The sequence below is a fragment of the Chrysochloris asiatica genome, unplaced genomic scaffold (genome assembly GCF_000296735.1).
Source record: "Chrysochloris asiatica unplaced genomic scaffold, ChrAsi1.0 scaffold00166, whole genome shotgun sequence".
NCBI lineage: Eukaryota > Metazoa > Chordata > Mammalia > Afrosoricida > Chrysochloridae > Chrysochloris > Chrysochloris asiatica.
The window spans coordinates 3,656,068-3,674,559 of NW_006408684.1; the positions used below are offsets into that span (position 1 = coordinate 3,656,068).

At 37.7% G+C, this 18,492-nt stretch overlaps 1 protein-coding gene across 1 annotated transcript in view; it reads right to left on the reverse strand.

The window, feature by feature from the left end:
* Positions 1 to 16,485, reverse strand: part of LOC102812340 (RNA-binding protein 33-like) — a 163,970-nt gene extending 147,485 nt beyond the window's left edge. Inside the window, exons 1-3 of the mRNA XM_006871302.1 lie at positions 16,479 to 16,485; positions 14,530 to 14,608; positions 145 to 193 (exon numbers count right to left, since the gene is read on the reverse strand). Of these exons, the coding sequence (XP_006871364.1) occupies positions 145 to 193; positions 14,530 to 14,608; positions 16,479 to 16,485 (135 nt within the window). The remainder of the gene's footprint in view (positions 1 to 144; positions 194 to 14,529; positions 14,609 to 16,478) is intronic.
* Between the last annotated feature and the right edge of the window lie 2,007 nt (positions 16,486 to 18,492).

Consider the following 18,492-nt stretch of genomic DNA (forward strand, 5'->3'; position numbering starts at 1 on the left):
AAAAAAAAAAAAAAAAAAGACATGCCCTGGACTGGGAACCACAACATTTGTGGTTTGAGCCCACAGGAGAAAGATGAGGCTCTCTTTTCCCACAAAGATTTCCAGCCTCAGAAATCCTATTTCAGGAAAATCTGTGCTTCTTACCTTTTTGCCAGACAGCAAATCTTCTCCAAGTAAGTCATCTTCAAGTTCACTAGGAAAAAAAGCGATAAATGTCAATATTTATTCATATTACACAATTTAATTGCTCTGTCATAGTAACACAAGAGAGCTTCAAAACTCTGGGAAAATTCCATTTCATTTTTCCACAAGTTTTTTGGTGCCCTTTTGCATTTATCCTGGAAAGTCTGCAGGTCACTGAGAATTTTACAGTTTGAGTAATAACATGATGTTTACTATACACTTACTTTTTCTTTACTATAATGAAAATATATTTTCAAGTAGACAGGAAAAACTTTTGTTTTTAAGTAGGGTGAAACTGCTATAGGATATGGTTCACTAGACTTTAATCTTAGTTTTAGACCTCAACATAATATCTTAATCTCTTTAGATCTGTTAAGTAATGAATAATGAAGGTGCTTTCTCCTAACTCTACAGATATGACAAAAGAGGAAACGATGTCCAACATCATTACTTATTCGGAAAATAATAAATTAAAACCAAAAGACATTTGACATTCATAGAACTGGTAAAAACTCTTTTAAAAATGCTAGTGATGAACAGGTGGTGGTGGTGTGCTGTGGTGTTGGTTCCAACTCACAGTGACCCTGCATAAGGTTTCCAAAGGTGTTAAATCTTTACAGGAGTAGAAAGTACATCTTTCTCCCACAGAAAGGCTAGTAGTTTTGAACTGCTGACCTTGAGATTAGCAGCTTTACATTACATGGAAGTCATCAGTTATTTCCAATTTTTTTCCAATATGTTTATGTTTTTGAAGTAGCTTCCTCACATTGAAATAGTCTTTGCAGCATATAAAAAACCTTTAAGAAAAAACTAAATGGATAAGTGTCTTCTTTTAGTTCACAAAATTCTTGTTGCAGAGTATGAACAACTCTTACCATTCCTACTTTGCTAAGCTAGCTGGGAAAGCTGCAAATGCAAATCAAAGACTGCTGACATTTCCTTTCATATTTATTTTTAATTATCTTTTTTGAGTGATGAAAATGGTCACTATTGGATTATATCCTCTTAAAAGTAAAAGTCTCCAAGGACCTACATCTAGAAAGAGGAAGAACAATTGGACTGACTGACTCTGGGTGCAAACGTTATTAGGGTTACTCTTTCTTATAAAGGTTACAATTACCACACTCTATAGGTTTTCTAGAAGTCCACACCAGCAATATGTTCCCAAAAAATCAAGTTTTAGTGTTCCTTTGAAGACTACTAGGATCTTCCAGATTGCATACATGGACTCATAAGAAAAAAATGCACATTTTCTACATAATATCTTTTAATACTAAAAACAAAAAAGTATTTCATTTACGTGCTAAAGACTATTTGTATATGAGTAGTATCCAATCTGTCTCGTTGGGGCTGATGAAAGGAGACGCGGAGAGGTCTCTTGTGACACAATAGTGAATAACTGTTATCAGGATTCACTGTGAGGGTTAGAAATGTAAAAGTAGACATTTTGTAGCAAAAGGAGGGGAATGAATGACTCTGCAGTCTAGCAGCGGAGGTCCCTGGGACCATCAAGGGAGAAGAGCGGAGAGCGGGGCCCTACCCAGAGAAGCAGTGATGCCAGAGATGGAGGCAGAGATGATGATGTGGAGACATGGAGCAGCTGGAGACTTTAGACCCAGAGAGGGAGAAGGGCTGTGTGCTGACGACTGGGGGGCAGGCTTGCAAGGTATACCGTTTGGTTGGTTGATGATGCATGGAGGAGACTATAACCATGGCAATGAAATGATATACAATAGGATGAATGTAAAGGTAATGTTCTCCCATGTAAACTACAAACCCACATAATTCACAATTAAAAAAAAAAAGACTGTACAGTTATTTTACGTTACTCGGAGTCCAGGTGTGGCACTGTGGGTTAATGCACCAGACTGCAAAGCCATTTGAACCGCAAGGTTGGCAGTTCAAGCTCACCGGCTGCTCCTCAGAAACCCTATACAGGGTCGCTATGGGTCGGAACCAACTCGATGGCACTTCACAACAACAACAACAACATTTTATATATAAAGAAAATGAGGACAGGAATCAGGAAAGACTAAGTGACTTGTCCAACTCACACAGTAGTGACAGATCCAGGACAAAAACATAACAACCCTTTGGGAAGAAAAATCTTTACAGATCTTTACTAAGACAGTTAAGAGGAAATCACAAAAATGACTACATCTCAGTGTATATTACACATTGCACCACTATGTGCAGTATGTATTACTAAAAATAGGATGTACAAAACAAAAACAGCCAATCATAAACACAGTTTGTCGTAACTCAAATGCATCACTGTTAGGAACTACCTGTACTTTAACTGAAGAGGGCAGGCAATATCAACTGCCCACGAGACACTGCGAAAAATTCTTAAAATCCGTCATGGTGTGGCGCTGTGGGTGAATGTGCCAGACTGCAAAGCCATTTGAACTACAAGGTTGGTGGTTCAAGCTCACCAGTCACTCCTCAGAAACCCTTATACAGGACCACTGTGGGTCAGAACAGACTCAATGGCACTTCACAACAACAAATGGTGCCGTGAACTTACTTGATAAGGCTTTTCTACCCAACTTCTTATTTACCATTAAGTAACAATTGTTGTTAGTGTTGTCGTTTCCAATCCACAGCAAACCTGTATATGTGTTTCTAAGGAGGAGCTAGTGGGTTTGAACCACCGACCTTGTGGTTTGCAGTCCAGTGCTGATCCTACAGAACCACACCAGAAGTGATTGATGGGACCATGAAAATAAGATGTACAGGACACTAAGGTTGGGATTAATTAGTTCTGCCACCCAACTAAGTTTAATAGGCGCCATTCTCAGAAGCAAGAACAGATGATCCCAGGACCATCAAGAAGGAAGAGGATGAGTGGAACATGAGATCCCTACCTAGAAAAGCTATGACAACAGAGGCAGTGGCAAGTCTAGGAGATTGGCATGCACATTGGGCACTATACAGACTGGCTTAAAAAAAATCTTTAACACTTGCCCAAGCAGGGCTGAGACTCAGGGACCATATGGCCGAGAAGCCGAAGACAAGAGTGAGATGTGCCTGTAGTATGGCAAACAAGAGGCACTGTGACAAGAACTGCTGCATCCTGATTTTTTCTGATCCTGAATCATACTCTGTTCACTTCCCTAATAAACTCCATAATTGTGAGTATTGTTAGAAGTCCTGTGTGGCCACTGCAATGGATTATCAAACCCAGATGTGAAGGAGAGAATGATGTAGGAGGAATGTCAGTGTCAGAATAGGGGAAAGAAGGTTGTACAGTGGAAGCATGTCTGAACTCCATTTCCTAGGGATTAGCCTGAAACCGATTTTGAGTTTGATTCTCTTCCCACCTTGTGAAATCAGAGATAATCAGAGAAGATCCCCACAGTTGTTGTACGATCATAAAGGGAAATACCTATTAAATAGTCATGTATTTAGATGACAAGCACATGGAAATATATTAATCAGTAAATCATTTTCCCCCACATAAAAACTTTTTTGTTTTTAAATGGCAAGTGAGTTTTATATAAGTGGAGTATGCAGTATGACAGTACTTGCTACCGTGACCAACAAAGGCAAGAAAACAAAAAAATAGACACTGAATAAATATTGGGGCAATTCGATCATCAAAAAGGATAATCGCCATAATGGAATAAACACATCAAATATTTAAATTTATATGTTCAAAATTATTCAAAAACAAAACCCTCTGGAGAATGCTAAGAAATCAATTCAAAAAGAAAGAAAAACAAACCAACTTATTGAAAAAGGTACGTACGTATGTACATATGTATGTATTGTATATATATAGGTATGTATGTATGTATATATAAATCTATATTGTTTTCTCTGTATAATCTGTACCTTAGCAGAATTAAGAGGTTAATACAACTATTTTAGCTAATACACAAAGAAAGAGAATATCGTCACTGTAAAACATCCAATTAGCTGATACCCTTTTTCTTTGCTATTATGTCGATTCCAGTTTATGGCAATCCCATGTGTATAAAGACTATTTCCAGCTTTAAAAAGTTATGACTTCTTGGGACAGATCTCCAGGCCGGTCTTCCGAAGCACTTCTCGGTAGGCTTGTGTTGGCAACCTTCTGGCTAATCGTTGAGTTTTAAACTGTTTGTGCTACCCAGGAACTCTAAACTACCTGATAATATCACAAAAGGCAGTTAACCAGACATTATGCATGTCCTCAGACAGACACACACCACTAAAGATGCAATCCTGTCCCACCTTCTTCTTGCCAGGTGCACTGAATTAACTTCAGCTCATAGTCACCAATATGACAGAGGAGAACTGCCTCATAAAATTTCCTAAACTGCAGAAGACTAAAGTTTAGGAAATCCTATGAGGCAGTTCACCTCTGTCACAAGGGGTCACAATGAGTTGAAGTGGCGCTGTGGGTTAACACGCTGGACTGCAAAGTCGGCTTGTACCGCAAGGCTGACAGTTCAAGCCCACTAGCCGCTCCTCGGAAACTCTATACAGGGTTCACTATAGGTCAGTAGTTAACAACAACAAATCTTCACAGTGAGTCCTGTTGTGGCACTGTGGGATAATGCACTAGACTGCAAGGTCAGTTTTAATCGCAAGGTCAGCGGTTGAACCTCAACCTGCCACTCCTTGGAAACCCTATACAGGGTTGTTATGAGTCAGATGTAACTCGAAGGCACTTAACTACAATAATAATCTTCATGGAGAGCCCTGATGGCACTGTGAGTTTGGCATTGGACTGCTAACCACAAGGTAAGTGGTTCAAATCCACAAGCCACTCTGAGGGAGAAGGATGAAGCTGCTTGGTCCCTTCAAGCATTTACAGTCTGGGATACTCTGACTGGTCACAACTTGAATTGGAAACAACTTGGTGACACTGGGTTTTTTGGTTTCAATCTTCCTGGGAATAGATCTCCAGGTCTTTCTCATACGCAGCCATGCTTTCAGTAACCCCTCCCTCAAATTCACACATGTATCTGAGAAAATACAAAAGATGCTTAAAACACCTAAGGGGGTGCAATTAAAAATACAAAAATTCTATAAGGCAAACCACATGTTCGTTCAGCTAAAACCTATAAAATGAGATGGGAGAGAACCTACAGACTAAACAGCACTTTAAAAATATATAATTATTCATAATATATCAGCCTTACTTGGACCAATTCCAACCATAAAAAAGAATAAATCCACACCATATGCATATGCGTGTGTGTGGTTGTGTGTATAAGTAAGACAGATTAGACAGGATCGATTAATATACTAGGGGGCATCAAAAATTCCATGGAAGATTTTAATTTTTCAAAAACATTTTGAAGCTCTCTAATATAACTTAAAAGACAATCAGGGAAATGTGAAAGAAATAAGGCATTTATTAATACTGAGGAACTAACTATTGTGATTGTATTCACAGCCCTGTAAATTTGATAAATATAACCCGAGATATTTTTTCAGATAAAAATATTCTATGCTTTAAAAGTGTTTCAGACGGTACACTGATAAGAACAAAGTGGCGATATTCTGAGAATTGCTGAAGCAGAATTTTAATATTCTTTCACAGAGACCCAATGCACAACAGAACAAAATACTGTCCGGTTCTGTACCAACCTCACAATCATAATGATGCTTGAGCCAACTGCTGTAGACACTGTGCCAATCCATCACTTTGGAGGGTCTTCCTCTTTTCTCCGACCTTCCACTTTACCAAACATGGGACTGGTCCCTCCTGATATGTCCAAAGTATGAGAAGTGAAGTCTGGGCATCCTAGCTTCCTAGAAGCATTCTGGCTGTACTTCTTCCAGCACAAATTGGTTTGTTCTTTTGACAGTCCATGGTACTGTTAATATCTTCTTCCAACACCATAATTCAAACACATTAATTCTTCTATAGTCTTCCTTACTCACTGTCCAACTTTCACATGCATATGAGGTTACTGAAAATACTAGGACTTAGGTCAGAAGCACCTTAGTCCTCAAACCGACATATTTGCTCTTCTACACTTTAAAGAGATCTAGTACAGCATATTTGCCAAATGCAATATGTGATTTGATTTCTTAACTATTGCTTCCATCAGAGTGGATGTTTGATCCCAGCAATATAAAGTCTTTCACAACTTCAATCTTTTCTCCATTGATATGAATGTTAGTTTTTGGTCCAGTGATAAGGGCTTTTGTTTTCTATACACTGAGGTACAATCCATATGGAAGGCTATGGTCTTTGATCTTCATCAATAAGTATTTTAAGTCCCCTTCCCTTTCAGCAAGCAAAGTTGTATCATTTGCATATCGCATACTGTTATAATGAGTCTTTCTCCAAACCTGATGCCACATTTTCCTTCATATAATCCAACTTCTAGGATTACATAGTTTGCTCACCATATAGTCTGAGTAAGTATGGTGAAAGAATACACTCCTGGTGCACATCTTTCCTAATTTTAAACCATTCAGTGTTCCCTTGTTCTGTTCTAACAACTGCCTCTTAGTTTATGTACAGGTTCTTCATGAGCACAATTAAGTGTTTCAGAATACTCACACTCTGCAGTGGTGACCACTGCTCGTCATGATCCACACAAACAAAAAACTTAGCATAGTTAAAAAAGCACAGGTAAATATTTTTCTAGTATTCTCTGCTTTCAGCCAAGATCCATTTGGCATCAGCAATGATATCCCAATTTCTACATCCTCTTCTAAATCCAGCTTGATCCTCTAGAAGATCCCTTACAATGTATGGTTACATCACTTTTTACATTATCTTTAGCAAAATTTTACTTGCATGCAAAATTACTATTATCCAATGATTTCCACATTCCATTGGTTCACCTCTCTTTAGAATGGGCACAAATATGGATCTATTCCAGTCAGATGACCTGGTAGCTGACTTCCAAATTTCATGGCATAGATGAGTGAGTGCCTCCATTGCTGCATCAGTTTGTTGAAAGATTTCAATTTGTATTCCATCAGTTCCTGATGCCTTGTTCTTTGCCAATGCCTTCAATGTATCTTGGACTTCGACTTCTACCTTCAGGATCACTGGCTCCTCGTCATATGCTACCTCTTGAAATGGTTGAACATCAACCATTTCTTTTTGGTACAGTGACTGTGTATGTCTTCCACCTTCTTTTGATGCTTTCTGCATCATTCAATATTTTTCCCATAGAGTCCTTCAATATTGCTACCAAGGCTTGAATTTTTTCTTCAGTTCTTTCAGCTTCAGAAATGCTGAACCTGTTCTTCTCTTTTGGTTTTCTAACTCTGGGTCTTGGCACATTCCATTATAATATTTGACTTTGTCTTCTCAAGCTGCTCTTTGAGATTTTCTGTTTAGCTCTTTTACTGCCTCATTTCTTCCATTTACTTTTGCATGTCTACGCTGGAGGGCAAGTTTCTGAATCTTTTCTGACATCCATTTTAGTCTTTTCATTCATTCTTTCTTTCTTTCCTTAATGACCTTTTGCTTTCTTCCTGTTGATGTCATCCCACAACTGTTCTTCAGGTCTTCAGTCTTTAGTGTTTAATGCATCATATCTGTTCTTCAGTTGGTATCTAAATTCAGGTGGGATATGTTCAAGATCATATTTTGGCTCTTATGGACTTGTTTTAATTTTCTTCTGCCTGAACTTGCATATCAGAAATTGATGGTGTGTTCCACAGTCTGCCCCTGGACTTATTTTGGCTGATGATATGGAGATTTTCCACTGTCCTCTTCCACAGGTGGTTTCGATTTTATTTCTGTGTTATTTCATATGGTGAAGTTCATGCCTTTTATGGTGTTTAAAAAAGATTTGCAATGAAAAAAGTACTGGTATTGCAAAATTCTATCACGCAATCTCCAGCTTAATTTCTATCACCAAGGCCATATTTTCCAACTACTGATCCTTCTTTTGCAACCTTTGCATTCCAGACACTAATTATCAATATATTTTGATTACATGTTTAATCAATTTCAGACTAAAGCAACTGGTAGAATTATTAAATTTCATTATCACTGGCTCTAGTGATTGGTACATCAATTTTAATAATAATGGTATTAACTGGCCTACCTTGTTGTTGTTGTTAAGTGTCTTCAAGTTGATTCCAACTCACAGAGACCCTATATAGGGTTTCTGAGGAGCAGCTTGAACTGCCGACCCTGCAGTTTAAATGGCTTGGCGTATGGATATCGTCCTATCACAAACAGCCCTGAACTTCAGGACAGATTTGATGATGATGTTCTTTTTGATGATGATGGCATCATTCCTCCTCAATTTGTCATTCCCGGCATAATAAACCATGTAGTTTTAAAGTTCAAAATGGCCAATACCAATCCATTTCAGCTCACTAATGCCTAGGATATCAATGTTTATGTGCTCCATTTCATTTTTAACACTTTCCAGTTTTTCTAGATTCATACTTGGTACATTCAATGTTCTGATTATTAATTGTTGTTTACAGCTGCTTCTCCTCATTTTGAGTTGTTCCCTATCAGCAAATTAAGGTCCTGAAGGCTTTACTTCACTCACATCATCACAGTCAACTTTACTTTGAGGGGGCAGCTCTTCTCCAGTTGTATTTTGAGTGCCTTCAAACCTGAGGGGCTCATCTTTCAGCACTATATCTAACAATATTCTGGTGCTATTCATCATGTTTCAAAACTCAATATTCTGGTGCTGACAGTGTTTCACTTCTATTCATAAGGTTTCTCAGTGACTAAATATTTGAAAGTAGTCCATCTCTCCTCTTTCCTACTCTGGCTCTGTCTGGAAGCTCAGCTGAAACCTATTCATTGTGGGTGACCCTGCATTCAGAACACCTGTGGCATAGCTTCCAGAATCACTACAAACAACATGCAAGCCCCCACAGTACAACAAACTGACAGACTACTGGGGTTATTATATCATTATATTCCATATGCTAGTCCCTCTAATTTTACATGTTTGAAATTCTCAATTAAAAAGTTAAAATCCATTAATTTAATCAAATTTCAGGTACATTAAATATCTAAATTTAAAAAAATTAATTTTTCGTTAAAAAATCATTGGAACATATAGAGCATCTTTGACCTCAGGGTGTTGTTGTTAGGTGCCATCTTGTCAGCTGTGATTCACTGTGAATGTGGTACAGTGAATTATCAACACTTTAAAGAAATATTTTGCAGCAGATTTGCCCAATGCAATATGTTGTTTGATTTCTTGACTGCTGCTTCCATAAGTGCTGATTGTACATCCGAGCAAAATGAAGTCTGTGACTACTTCGTTTTTCTCTGTTTATCATGTTATTTATTGGTGCAGTAGTGAAGATTTTTGTTTTCTTTACATTGAGTTGCAATCATATTCAAGGCTGTATAGTCTTTGACGTTCATTAGTAGGGTAAGGGGTTACCAGCTGTCTGCTAACCACAAAGTCAGCAGTTCAAATCCACCAGCATCTTTGAAAGAGAAAGATGAGGCTTTCTGCTCTAACATTTATAGCCTCAGAAACACTATACAGGGACTGTTATAAATCAAAAATTTGCTTGCTAAAATACAAACATACATGTATCACTTCCAGCAAGCAAGGCTGTATCATCTACATATCATGTGCTATGAATGACTCTTCCTCCAATCCTGATGCCATGTCCTTCTTCACATAATCCAGTTTCTCGGATTACTTGCTCAGCATACAGAATGGACAAATGTGGTGAGAAAATACAACCCAGGCACATACTTTCCTCATTTTAAACCATTCAGTATCCCCTTTTTCTGTTTGAATAAGTATGGTGAAAGAATACAACCTTAGAGGGACTTCCAGCAAGATGGCGGACTAAAGAGATGCACTGCAAAGACCCTCTACAACAAAGATACAGGAGACCAAATAAACCAGACATCGATGAAAATTCTGGCATCCTGAACTTCAGAAAAGTTAGAGAGTTGGATGGAGTACTTGCTGGGAGGAGAGGCCAAGCAGGGTTGCTGAAACATGGGGAGACTGACTGGTGATCAACAGGCCAAACAAAGATCCAACAGCAGTGTGAGCAGCTTTGGCAGCAGGGATTTACAAGGATGACCCAAAAGGTGTGATCTCTTCTTTTCCCCTACATCCCACGGGTGAAGGGTAGTGTCGCCAGCTCTCACCTTCATCCACCCCCAGAACAGACTATGCTCTAAGAGAGTCTGGAGTCCTGTGGTTGGGAGCCCTATTAGCATGAGGTGGAGCCAGCTGCGCCACTCTGATACATCACTTTAATGCCTGGACATCATGCTTAGTACAGAGTCAGTGAATAAGAGTTAAAATTTTCAATGAGATGGACTCTGACACAGTGGCCACAATAATGGGCTCAAACACAGGAATGAGTATGAAGACTGTGCAGGACCAGGCAGTTCACTCTATTATACACAGGGTCACTAAGTTGGAACCAATTCAAAGGAACCTAGAAACAAGTTAGTAATTTTACAGGTATTAAAATAGAAAAATATACTAAACGCAATCCACCATATAAACAGAAAAAGAACCACATGATTGATACAGAAATGGCATTTGAAAAAATCTAACACCCAATTCTTGATAAAAACACTCAACAAAGCAGGAATTGAAGAGAAATTCCTCAACATAATTAAGAGGACATACACAAACCCAGCAGCCAACATCACTCTCAAAGGAGAGGAATTGAAAGCATGCCCTTTGTGAACAGGAACTAGAAAAGGATGCCCCTTTTTTATCACCACTCCTATTCAATATTGTGTTGGAAGTCTTATCAAGAGCTATGAAGAAGGAAAGGGAAATTAAAGGCATTCATACTGGCAAAGAAATAGTCAAACACTCTCTATTTGCAAATGATATGATCTTATACATAGAAAATACCAAAGATTCACCAAAAAAAAAATATTGGAACTCATAGAAAGACTCAATCAAGTGGCAGGGTATGAGATCAATATATAAAAATCAGTTGGATCCCTCTATACTGATGAAGACAGCTCTGAAAAGGAAATTAGGAAAACAATACCATTTACAATAGCCAACCAAAGGATGAAATACCTACGAGTAAAACTAAACAGAAAAACAAAAGACCTATACATAGAAAACACTACTAAAAGAAACCAAAAGAGATTTATAAAAATGTAAGAATGTGCCAAGCTCTCCACTTAACATTGTGAAAATGTTAATACTATCCAAAGCAAATCTACAGATCCAGATTCCAACATCATTCTTTAAAGAGATGAAAAACAATCACAAACTATATGGAAAGGCAAAGAGACCTCGGATCAGCAAAGCACTGTTTAAGAAGAGGAACCTGGAACTGGTACAATGAAAGATACATAGATCAATGGAGCAGAAACGAGAACCCAGAAGTAAATCCACCTACATACAGTCAACTGATCTTTGACAAAAGGGTGAAACATATTAAATGGGGAAGAGACCGTCTCTCCAACAAATGGTGCTAGCAAAACTGGAAATAGATTTGCAAAAACAAGGCCCTATCTCAAAAACTTACACAAAAATTAACTCAACATGGATTAAAAACCTAAATGTAATCTCCTAACTATACAGATCATCAAAGAAAAAATAGGGACAAATTTAGGGACTGTAATAGACTGCCTACATATACTATCACACACTGAAAAAAAAATATAAGAACAACAGAAGACAAAATAGATTACTGGGAATTCTAAAAATTAAAAACTTATGTGCATCAAAAGATTTCACCAAAAGCGTAAAACAGGGAGCCCAAGAATTGGAGAATAATTTTTTGCAAATTCTTGAAATATCAGACAAGGAACTAATATCTAAAATTTATAGAAAACTACAACACTGCTACAAGAAAAAGACAAGCAATCCAATTAAAAAATGGGCACAAGACATGAACAGACACTTCACCAAGAAGGATATTCAGGCAGCCAATAAACATACGAAGACATGTTCATAATAACTGTTTTTGTGCCCTTGAGTTGGTTCCAACCCACAGCAACCCTGTACAGAGTTTCCAAGAAGCAACTGGTGAGCTTGAACTGCCTACCTTGCGGTTCTCAAACCAACTTTGCCGCATCAACCCACAGTGCCACACCAGGACTCCTCATGATAGTTGTTGTTGTTGTTGTGAAGTGGACACCCTGTATAGGGTTTCCAAGAGCATGATAATTAGCCATACATAAATCAAAATATCACTGAGATGTAACCTCACACCAGTACTAACAACAAAGTTCAAAGCAAACAAAAACAACAAATGCTGGCAAGAATGTGGAGACCCTCCTACACTGCTGATGGGACTTCAAAATGGTTCAACCACTCTGAAAAAAGGTATGGCACTTCCTCAGAAAGTTGGAAATAGAAATGCCTTATGACCCAGCAATCCTTCTACTTGGTATATATCCATAAGAAATATGATCCAGAATATGAGTAGATATATGCACATCAATGTTCACAGAAGCACTATTCACAACAACAAAAAGATGGAGACAGTCTAGTGTTCATCAATGGAAGAATGGATAAACAAATTTTGGTATATACACCCAATGGAAAACTATGCAACCATGAAGAATGATGATTAATCTACAAAACACCTCATAAAACTTGATGTACCTGGAGGACATTATACTGAGTGAAATTAATCACAATAGGTCAAATATTGCATGAGACTACTATTATAAAATCTTAAGAAAATATTTCCCTACTAAAAGAGGGACAGAGTAGTTCATAAGCATATTGTTTGGCTGTTAGACTATCAAGCAAGCTGTGAAAAGTCAGTTCTTCTGGAATACCGCATCCTAAGTTTGAGATGCAGAGGGAACCCATGAGCACTCCATTGTGCTCATTGGTGACTTCCCTGGTCTACTTGTGAATGGCAGTAGAGGGAATGCAGCAATGAAGACATGGGCTGAATTTGGCCATGTTCCATCACCACCTGTTGACTAAAGATAAGAAAGAGGAGAGAAAGGGCTAGCTGGTCTGAAGTTTAGGGAGATGTGTGAACTCCTGTGCCCATGGCAATGACCTAGCCACGGGAGGGTAGGGCTGACAGTGAAGTGGCCAAATGATCCAAGTGCGGGGAGGCATGCATGAACTCCCAAAGTTGCACCTACTACCCACTTGACCTAGCTTGGATAGTTATTTGACCAGAACTTGACCAGATGAATGTAAAAATGCTTGATACTGTAAGCAAATACAAACTGCCAACAATTTGATGATCTGGACCTTTGTTTAAGGATGCAGTTGATCAAAATTCCAACGGAAATGAAAGGATTCCTCATATCAGTGATCAAGCTGTTTTCTCAGTGAGCTGGGCTGATAGGAATAAGCAATGTAGACATTGGCTATCAAAAATCGGGGGGGGGGGGCTATAAAGGCACCAAGTGCCTTTATACAAGTTTTCATGAGTGTGCTTAGTTTCAAAAAGGGGAATAAGGCAGAATTCCCCACTGAACAGCTTACCCTTTCTAGATGGACCTGGTGAAAGAGGATGGGGGATGATGGTGATAGGGTTTTATGATTCAATTGTGAGTAATTATTAGCAGGATTAATTGCAATGGTCACAACTGTAATTTTATAAGATATGTAACTAAAAGGGGGAGTAGTTAATCTTTTATTTCAGGAACAGGGAATCCGAGGACTATAAAGAAGGAAGAGCAAGACAGTAGCATAAGATCCTACCTAGAAAAGCAGCAACAGCAGAGAGAGTAGCAGAGGTGATTGCATGGAGAGGGAGAGCAGCTGCAGACTTTAGGCCCATGGACTGAGAAAGGCTATGTGCCTATAGGCAGGAGGCTGGCTTACAAAATGTGTCTTTTGGAGAGTAAAGAGATATGTATTGTTTTTATGTGTACATCAAATATGCATTGTTGATTTGTTTAATTAAAAAAAAAAAGGATGTAAAAGGGAAGCTACAGGGAATAAGCAGGATAACTGTAGTTGCAACGAGGGGATTGTAATCATTTAGATGAAACAAAACATATGACTGGTTGAAAATAAAGCTAATGATCTCGTCTGTTAACCTTTGCTTCACAATAAAAAGTTTAGAAAAAAAATTGAAATGATATACTATAGGATGAATGTAAAACTAATGTTCTCCCATGTAAGCTATCACATAATTCACAATAAAACATTAAAAAAAAAAAGGTCTAGTACAGTAAAAGGGAACTGTCATACAACTATGGCAATCATATAATAGTGATAGATGTTCAAAAGTCAGTATCATCATTATATAAAAACACAGCAAGCAATGGAAGATTTCTATTCTGCTTGAGCCCTGTGAACAATACAGGTCTGGAATTAGATAGCGCTCCCTTACCCTACATTAGCTCTGTAAAGATAGTCCCACTCAGGAATGATAACTATGTTTAGTAAAGATCTCCACACAGCCAGGAAGAAGAAATTACAAACAAATCAATGTTGACTATTATAATGTCGACATTTATTTACCTACCTATCCCAGTCCTCATTAGCAGCTCTTCTCCTCCAGGATCGTTCTGCACCAGGCTTATCGAACTGATCAAAATCATCATCTGTAAAGATTTCATTAAAATCATTCTTATTAAATGAAACCAGCCATACAGCACAAAAATGTTCATGAAAACTAAATTTTTTTTTTAAAGATTAGTGCCATACATTGCAAAACACAAAAGTTCCACATACAACTACTACAAATGCTTTACCCAGTCATATAATTACCCTGAGACTTTAAACAGACATTTTTTAAGGGCACAGCTACCAAAGAAAATTAACTTATTAATAAACACTATTAAGCATGAAAACCTGCTAAATAGAAACACAGAATTCTTTTAGAATCAATTCCACAGTGTTTTCTTTGTGAAATAAAGGTATGAGGTATGATTTTTAACTGTATTAAAGAAAAATAGTTTAATTTTCTAAAGTTAGATATCTTTACAGTACTTTTTATAATCTTCATATTTTTCTAAGTATAGAAAATATAGCCCCTATTTTAAAGGAGTGGGAACATAGAGTGGCACCAAATGTTGTATGAATGATACTTAGGTAACTTTGAATATTCTAGCAGCTACATTGAAAAAGTAAAAAAGAAAATGTAAGCCTAATAAACAATATACTCTATTTTGTCATTGTTGTTAAGTGCCGTCGAGTAGATTCCGACTCATAGTGACCCCTGTATAGGACATCCGAGAAGGTGGTGAGCTTGAACTGCCAACCTTGCAGTCTGGCACATTAACCCACAGCGCCACTACCAGGACTTATTTAGCATGTCCAAAATTTTTATTTCCATGTTGTTGTTGTTGTTGTTGTTGTTAAGTGCCATCGAGTCGGGTCCGACCCATAGCGACCCTGTACAGGGTTTCCGAGGGTGTAAATCTTTACGGGAGTAGAAAGCCTCATCTTTCTCCCGCGGAGCAGCTGGTAGTTTCGAACCGCTGACCTTAAGGTTCGCAGCCCGATTTGTAACCACTACGCTACCAGAGCTCCTTTATCAATATAAAAAATTAGATATTTAAATTTTATCATACGTCTTAGAAATTCAGTGTGAATTTTACACAAAGTACATCTCAACTTTGACTAGCTACATTTCAAATGTTCAAAAGCCAATTAATAAAAATGATCTGGAAGTGTAAGTGGTACCAAGGTATATGGTGCAGGTGGAGAGATGAAGAGTCTTTAAAACTCAGTTCTTTTACTGCAAATGAGATATTATCTACCTAAGGAATTTGCTGACATATTAAATGTGGCAATATAAATTTAAGGTAGAGGGACTAAGATTAATCAACAGGATCTGATGCATAGTTATTTTCATTATTAGAAAAATCAAGGAATTGAAAAAACTTTTCATGTTGGATACACAGACAAAGATGTTTTAAGAACTAGCAATAGGTACTTATCCCCAAAAAGATTCAACACAAGGGAACCAGATGATATTAGTACCTATAAAGTCTCTGAATTTTATCTAGCCTGGGGCTGGAAGATGGATCTTGGCTGAAAACAGAGTCATAGAAAGATTACTTAACTTGTGCTTTATTAACTACGTAAACATTTTTGGCTATGCAGATCACAACAAGCTAAGAGAATTTCCAACCTTTAAAAGTGCCTGAAGTTAAAGTGCGCAATGACTGGCAAGACATGAAATCCTGAAAATTGGGTGGGGGATATCTAGGCAGATACATATGAAACTAGGTGCAATGAGTCCATAAATTCTGTTGAATCACTTATGGTAGTAGAACAAACCTCTATCTTAAGAGATAAAATCCAGCTTTGTCAGCTAAATCATCTTTGCCAGTAAAATCAGCCCTCCCATCCCCATCTGAAGAGAATAACCCATATGCTTCAGGGGATAACTTGCCTTATGTGTTGCCTGAGACAGATACCTTACAAGAAATAAATACCTGACAGTCTCTAGGACCCCAATCTCACCATCCATTTTTGCTTCGAGACCTACAACTAGACTCAAGTCCTAGCAAGCCTAAAGACATAAGAAGGTACACTACATTTCAAAAGAATTGCATTTTTCTAATGTATACAAGCACACACCTGGGGACTATGTGTAGGAATGGCTATTAAGGGTATGGGATAATGGCGCAAAGCACATAAAGTTGGATTAGTCTGAGCGTATTATATGGGCCCACTAGGAGATTCTTCATTTAGTGTTTTAGCTTGAGGGGTTAGAAAAGGATCTAATAGTTTATTTGGTTGGCTGGTTGAATGAAGCACGGACTAAGAGGTAGCCTATATTATTAAATGAAGTTGAGAGGTCCAAGCTCTATGGATAACATTGTAAAGAGTGGGTATTCCAGAACACCTCATTGTACTCATAAGGAACCTGTACATGGACTGAGAGCCAATTGTTAAAACAGCAAAAGGGGATACTGAATAATTTAAAATCAGAAAAGGTGTGTGCCAGGATTAAATTATTTCACCATTCTTATTCAATCTAACAAGCAGTTAAGAAATCAAACAATGTGTTACATTAGGCAAATCTGCTATACAGACAAACCTTCTGTAAGAAGATGAGAAGGCAGGATGGTGAGACTTCAACTCTCATATATCAGAGAGGAATCAGTCCCTGGAGAAGGACATCATGGTAGGTAAAGTGGAAGGTCAGCAAAAACAAGGAAGACTCCCAACGAGGTAGAATGGCACAGTGGTAGCAGCAATGAACTCAAGTGTAACAATTGTCAGTTGTGCAAAGATAGGGTCACTATCCAAATCCCATCAAGGTCACTATCCAAATCCCACTTAACTTCTGTGAAAAACGGTGAGCTGATCCTAAATTTCTTCATGTGGAACAGCAAAAGACACATAGGATCAAAAATAACCTTTAAAAAAATCAAAGTTGGGGGAGCAGACGTCTCAATTTCAAAATCAGAAAACTCATTAACCAAAATAGAATGGATAGACATAAGTCAGTGTTAGAATTGAGAGTTCAGAAATAAGGTCATGGTCAACTGATTTTCTACATTAATTGTGAAGCCCATCAGTGGGGAAAGAATATTCAACAAAATGGGAGGTGAAACAAATAAATATCCACATGCAAAAGAACGAAACTTGACCCCACATTCTGAGGAACGGCTGGTTGAGTTTGAACAGCCAACCTTAGGGTTCAAAACATCCTTGTAGTCCAGTATTAATCCTACAGAACATGACCCCTATATCACACCATATATTTAAATATAAATATATGTGTATATACATATTAAAATGGATCAAAAACTAAGTCTAAAAGTAAAAACTGTAAAACTCTTTAAAAAAAAAACAAACAGATAAATCATCATGATTTGGCAATGGAATCACAGGTATGATGCCAAAAATACAAGCAACAAAAGAAAACACAGATAAACTGGACTTTGTCAAAATTAGTGACTTCTGTGCTTCAAAGGATACCATAAAGAAAGTGAAAAGACAACCACTGGCAGAACTGTACAATGAAAAATGTCCAAGGAAGTCCTTCAGGCAAAACAAAAAGAGAGATAATAATGACACACATACAGCTGAAACTACACAAAGGAATGAATTAATATGAGAAAAGGTAAACCACATGAATAAATAGATTTCAAAAGTTTTTAACTGCATTCCCTTTAAATGATACTGCTATGTCTTTTTAAAAGATGTTCAATCCATCAAAAAATATATTGATAGTGAAGTTCATTAAAATAAAAATTTTCGGCTCTATGAAAAGCACTGTTAGGAGAATGAAACGACAAGCTATAGACAAGGGGAAACGATATGTAAATAACATTATCTGATAAAGAACTTGTACCCAGGATTTAAGTACTCATATCAAAGACAGAGTCCCTCACTAGTGCACATAGTTAATGCAATTGGATACTGACTGAAAAGTTGAAAGTTCAAGTCCACCCAAAAGCATCTCAGCAGGCCTAGCCATTTACTTTGGAAAACTCATCATTATAAATGCTCTAGAACACAATTT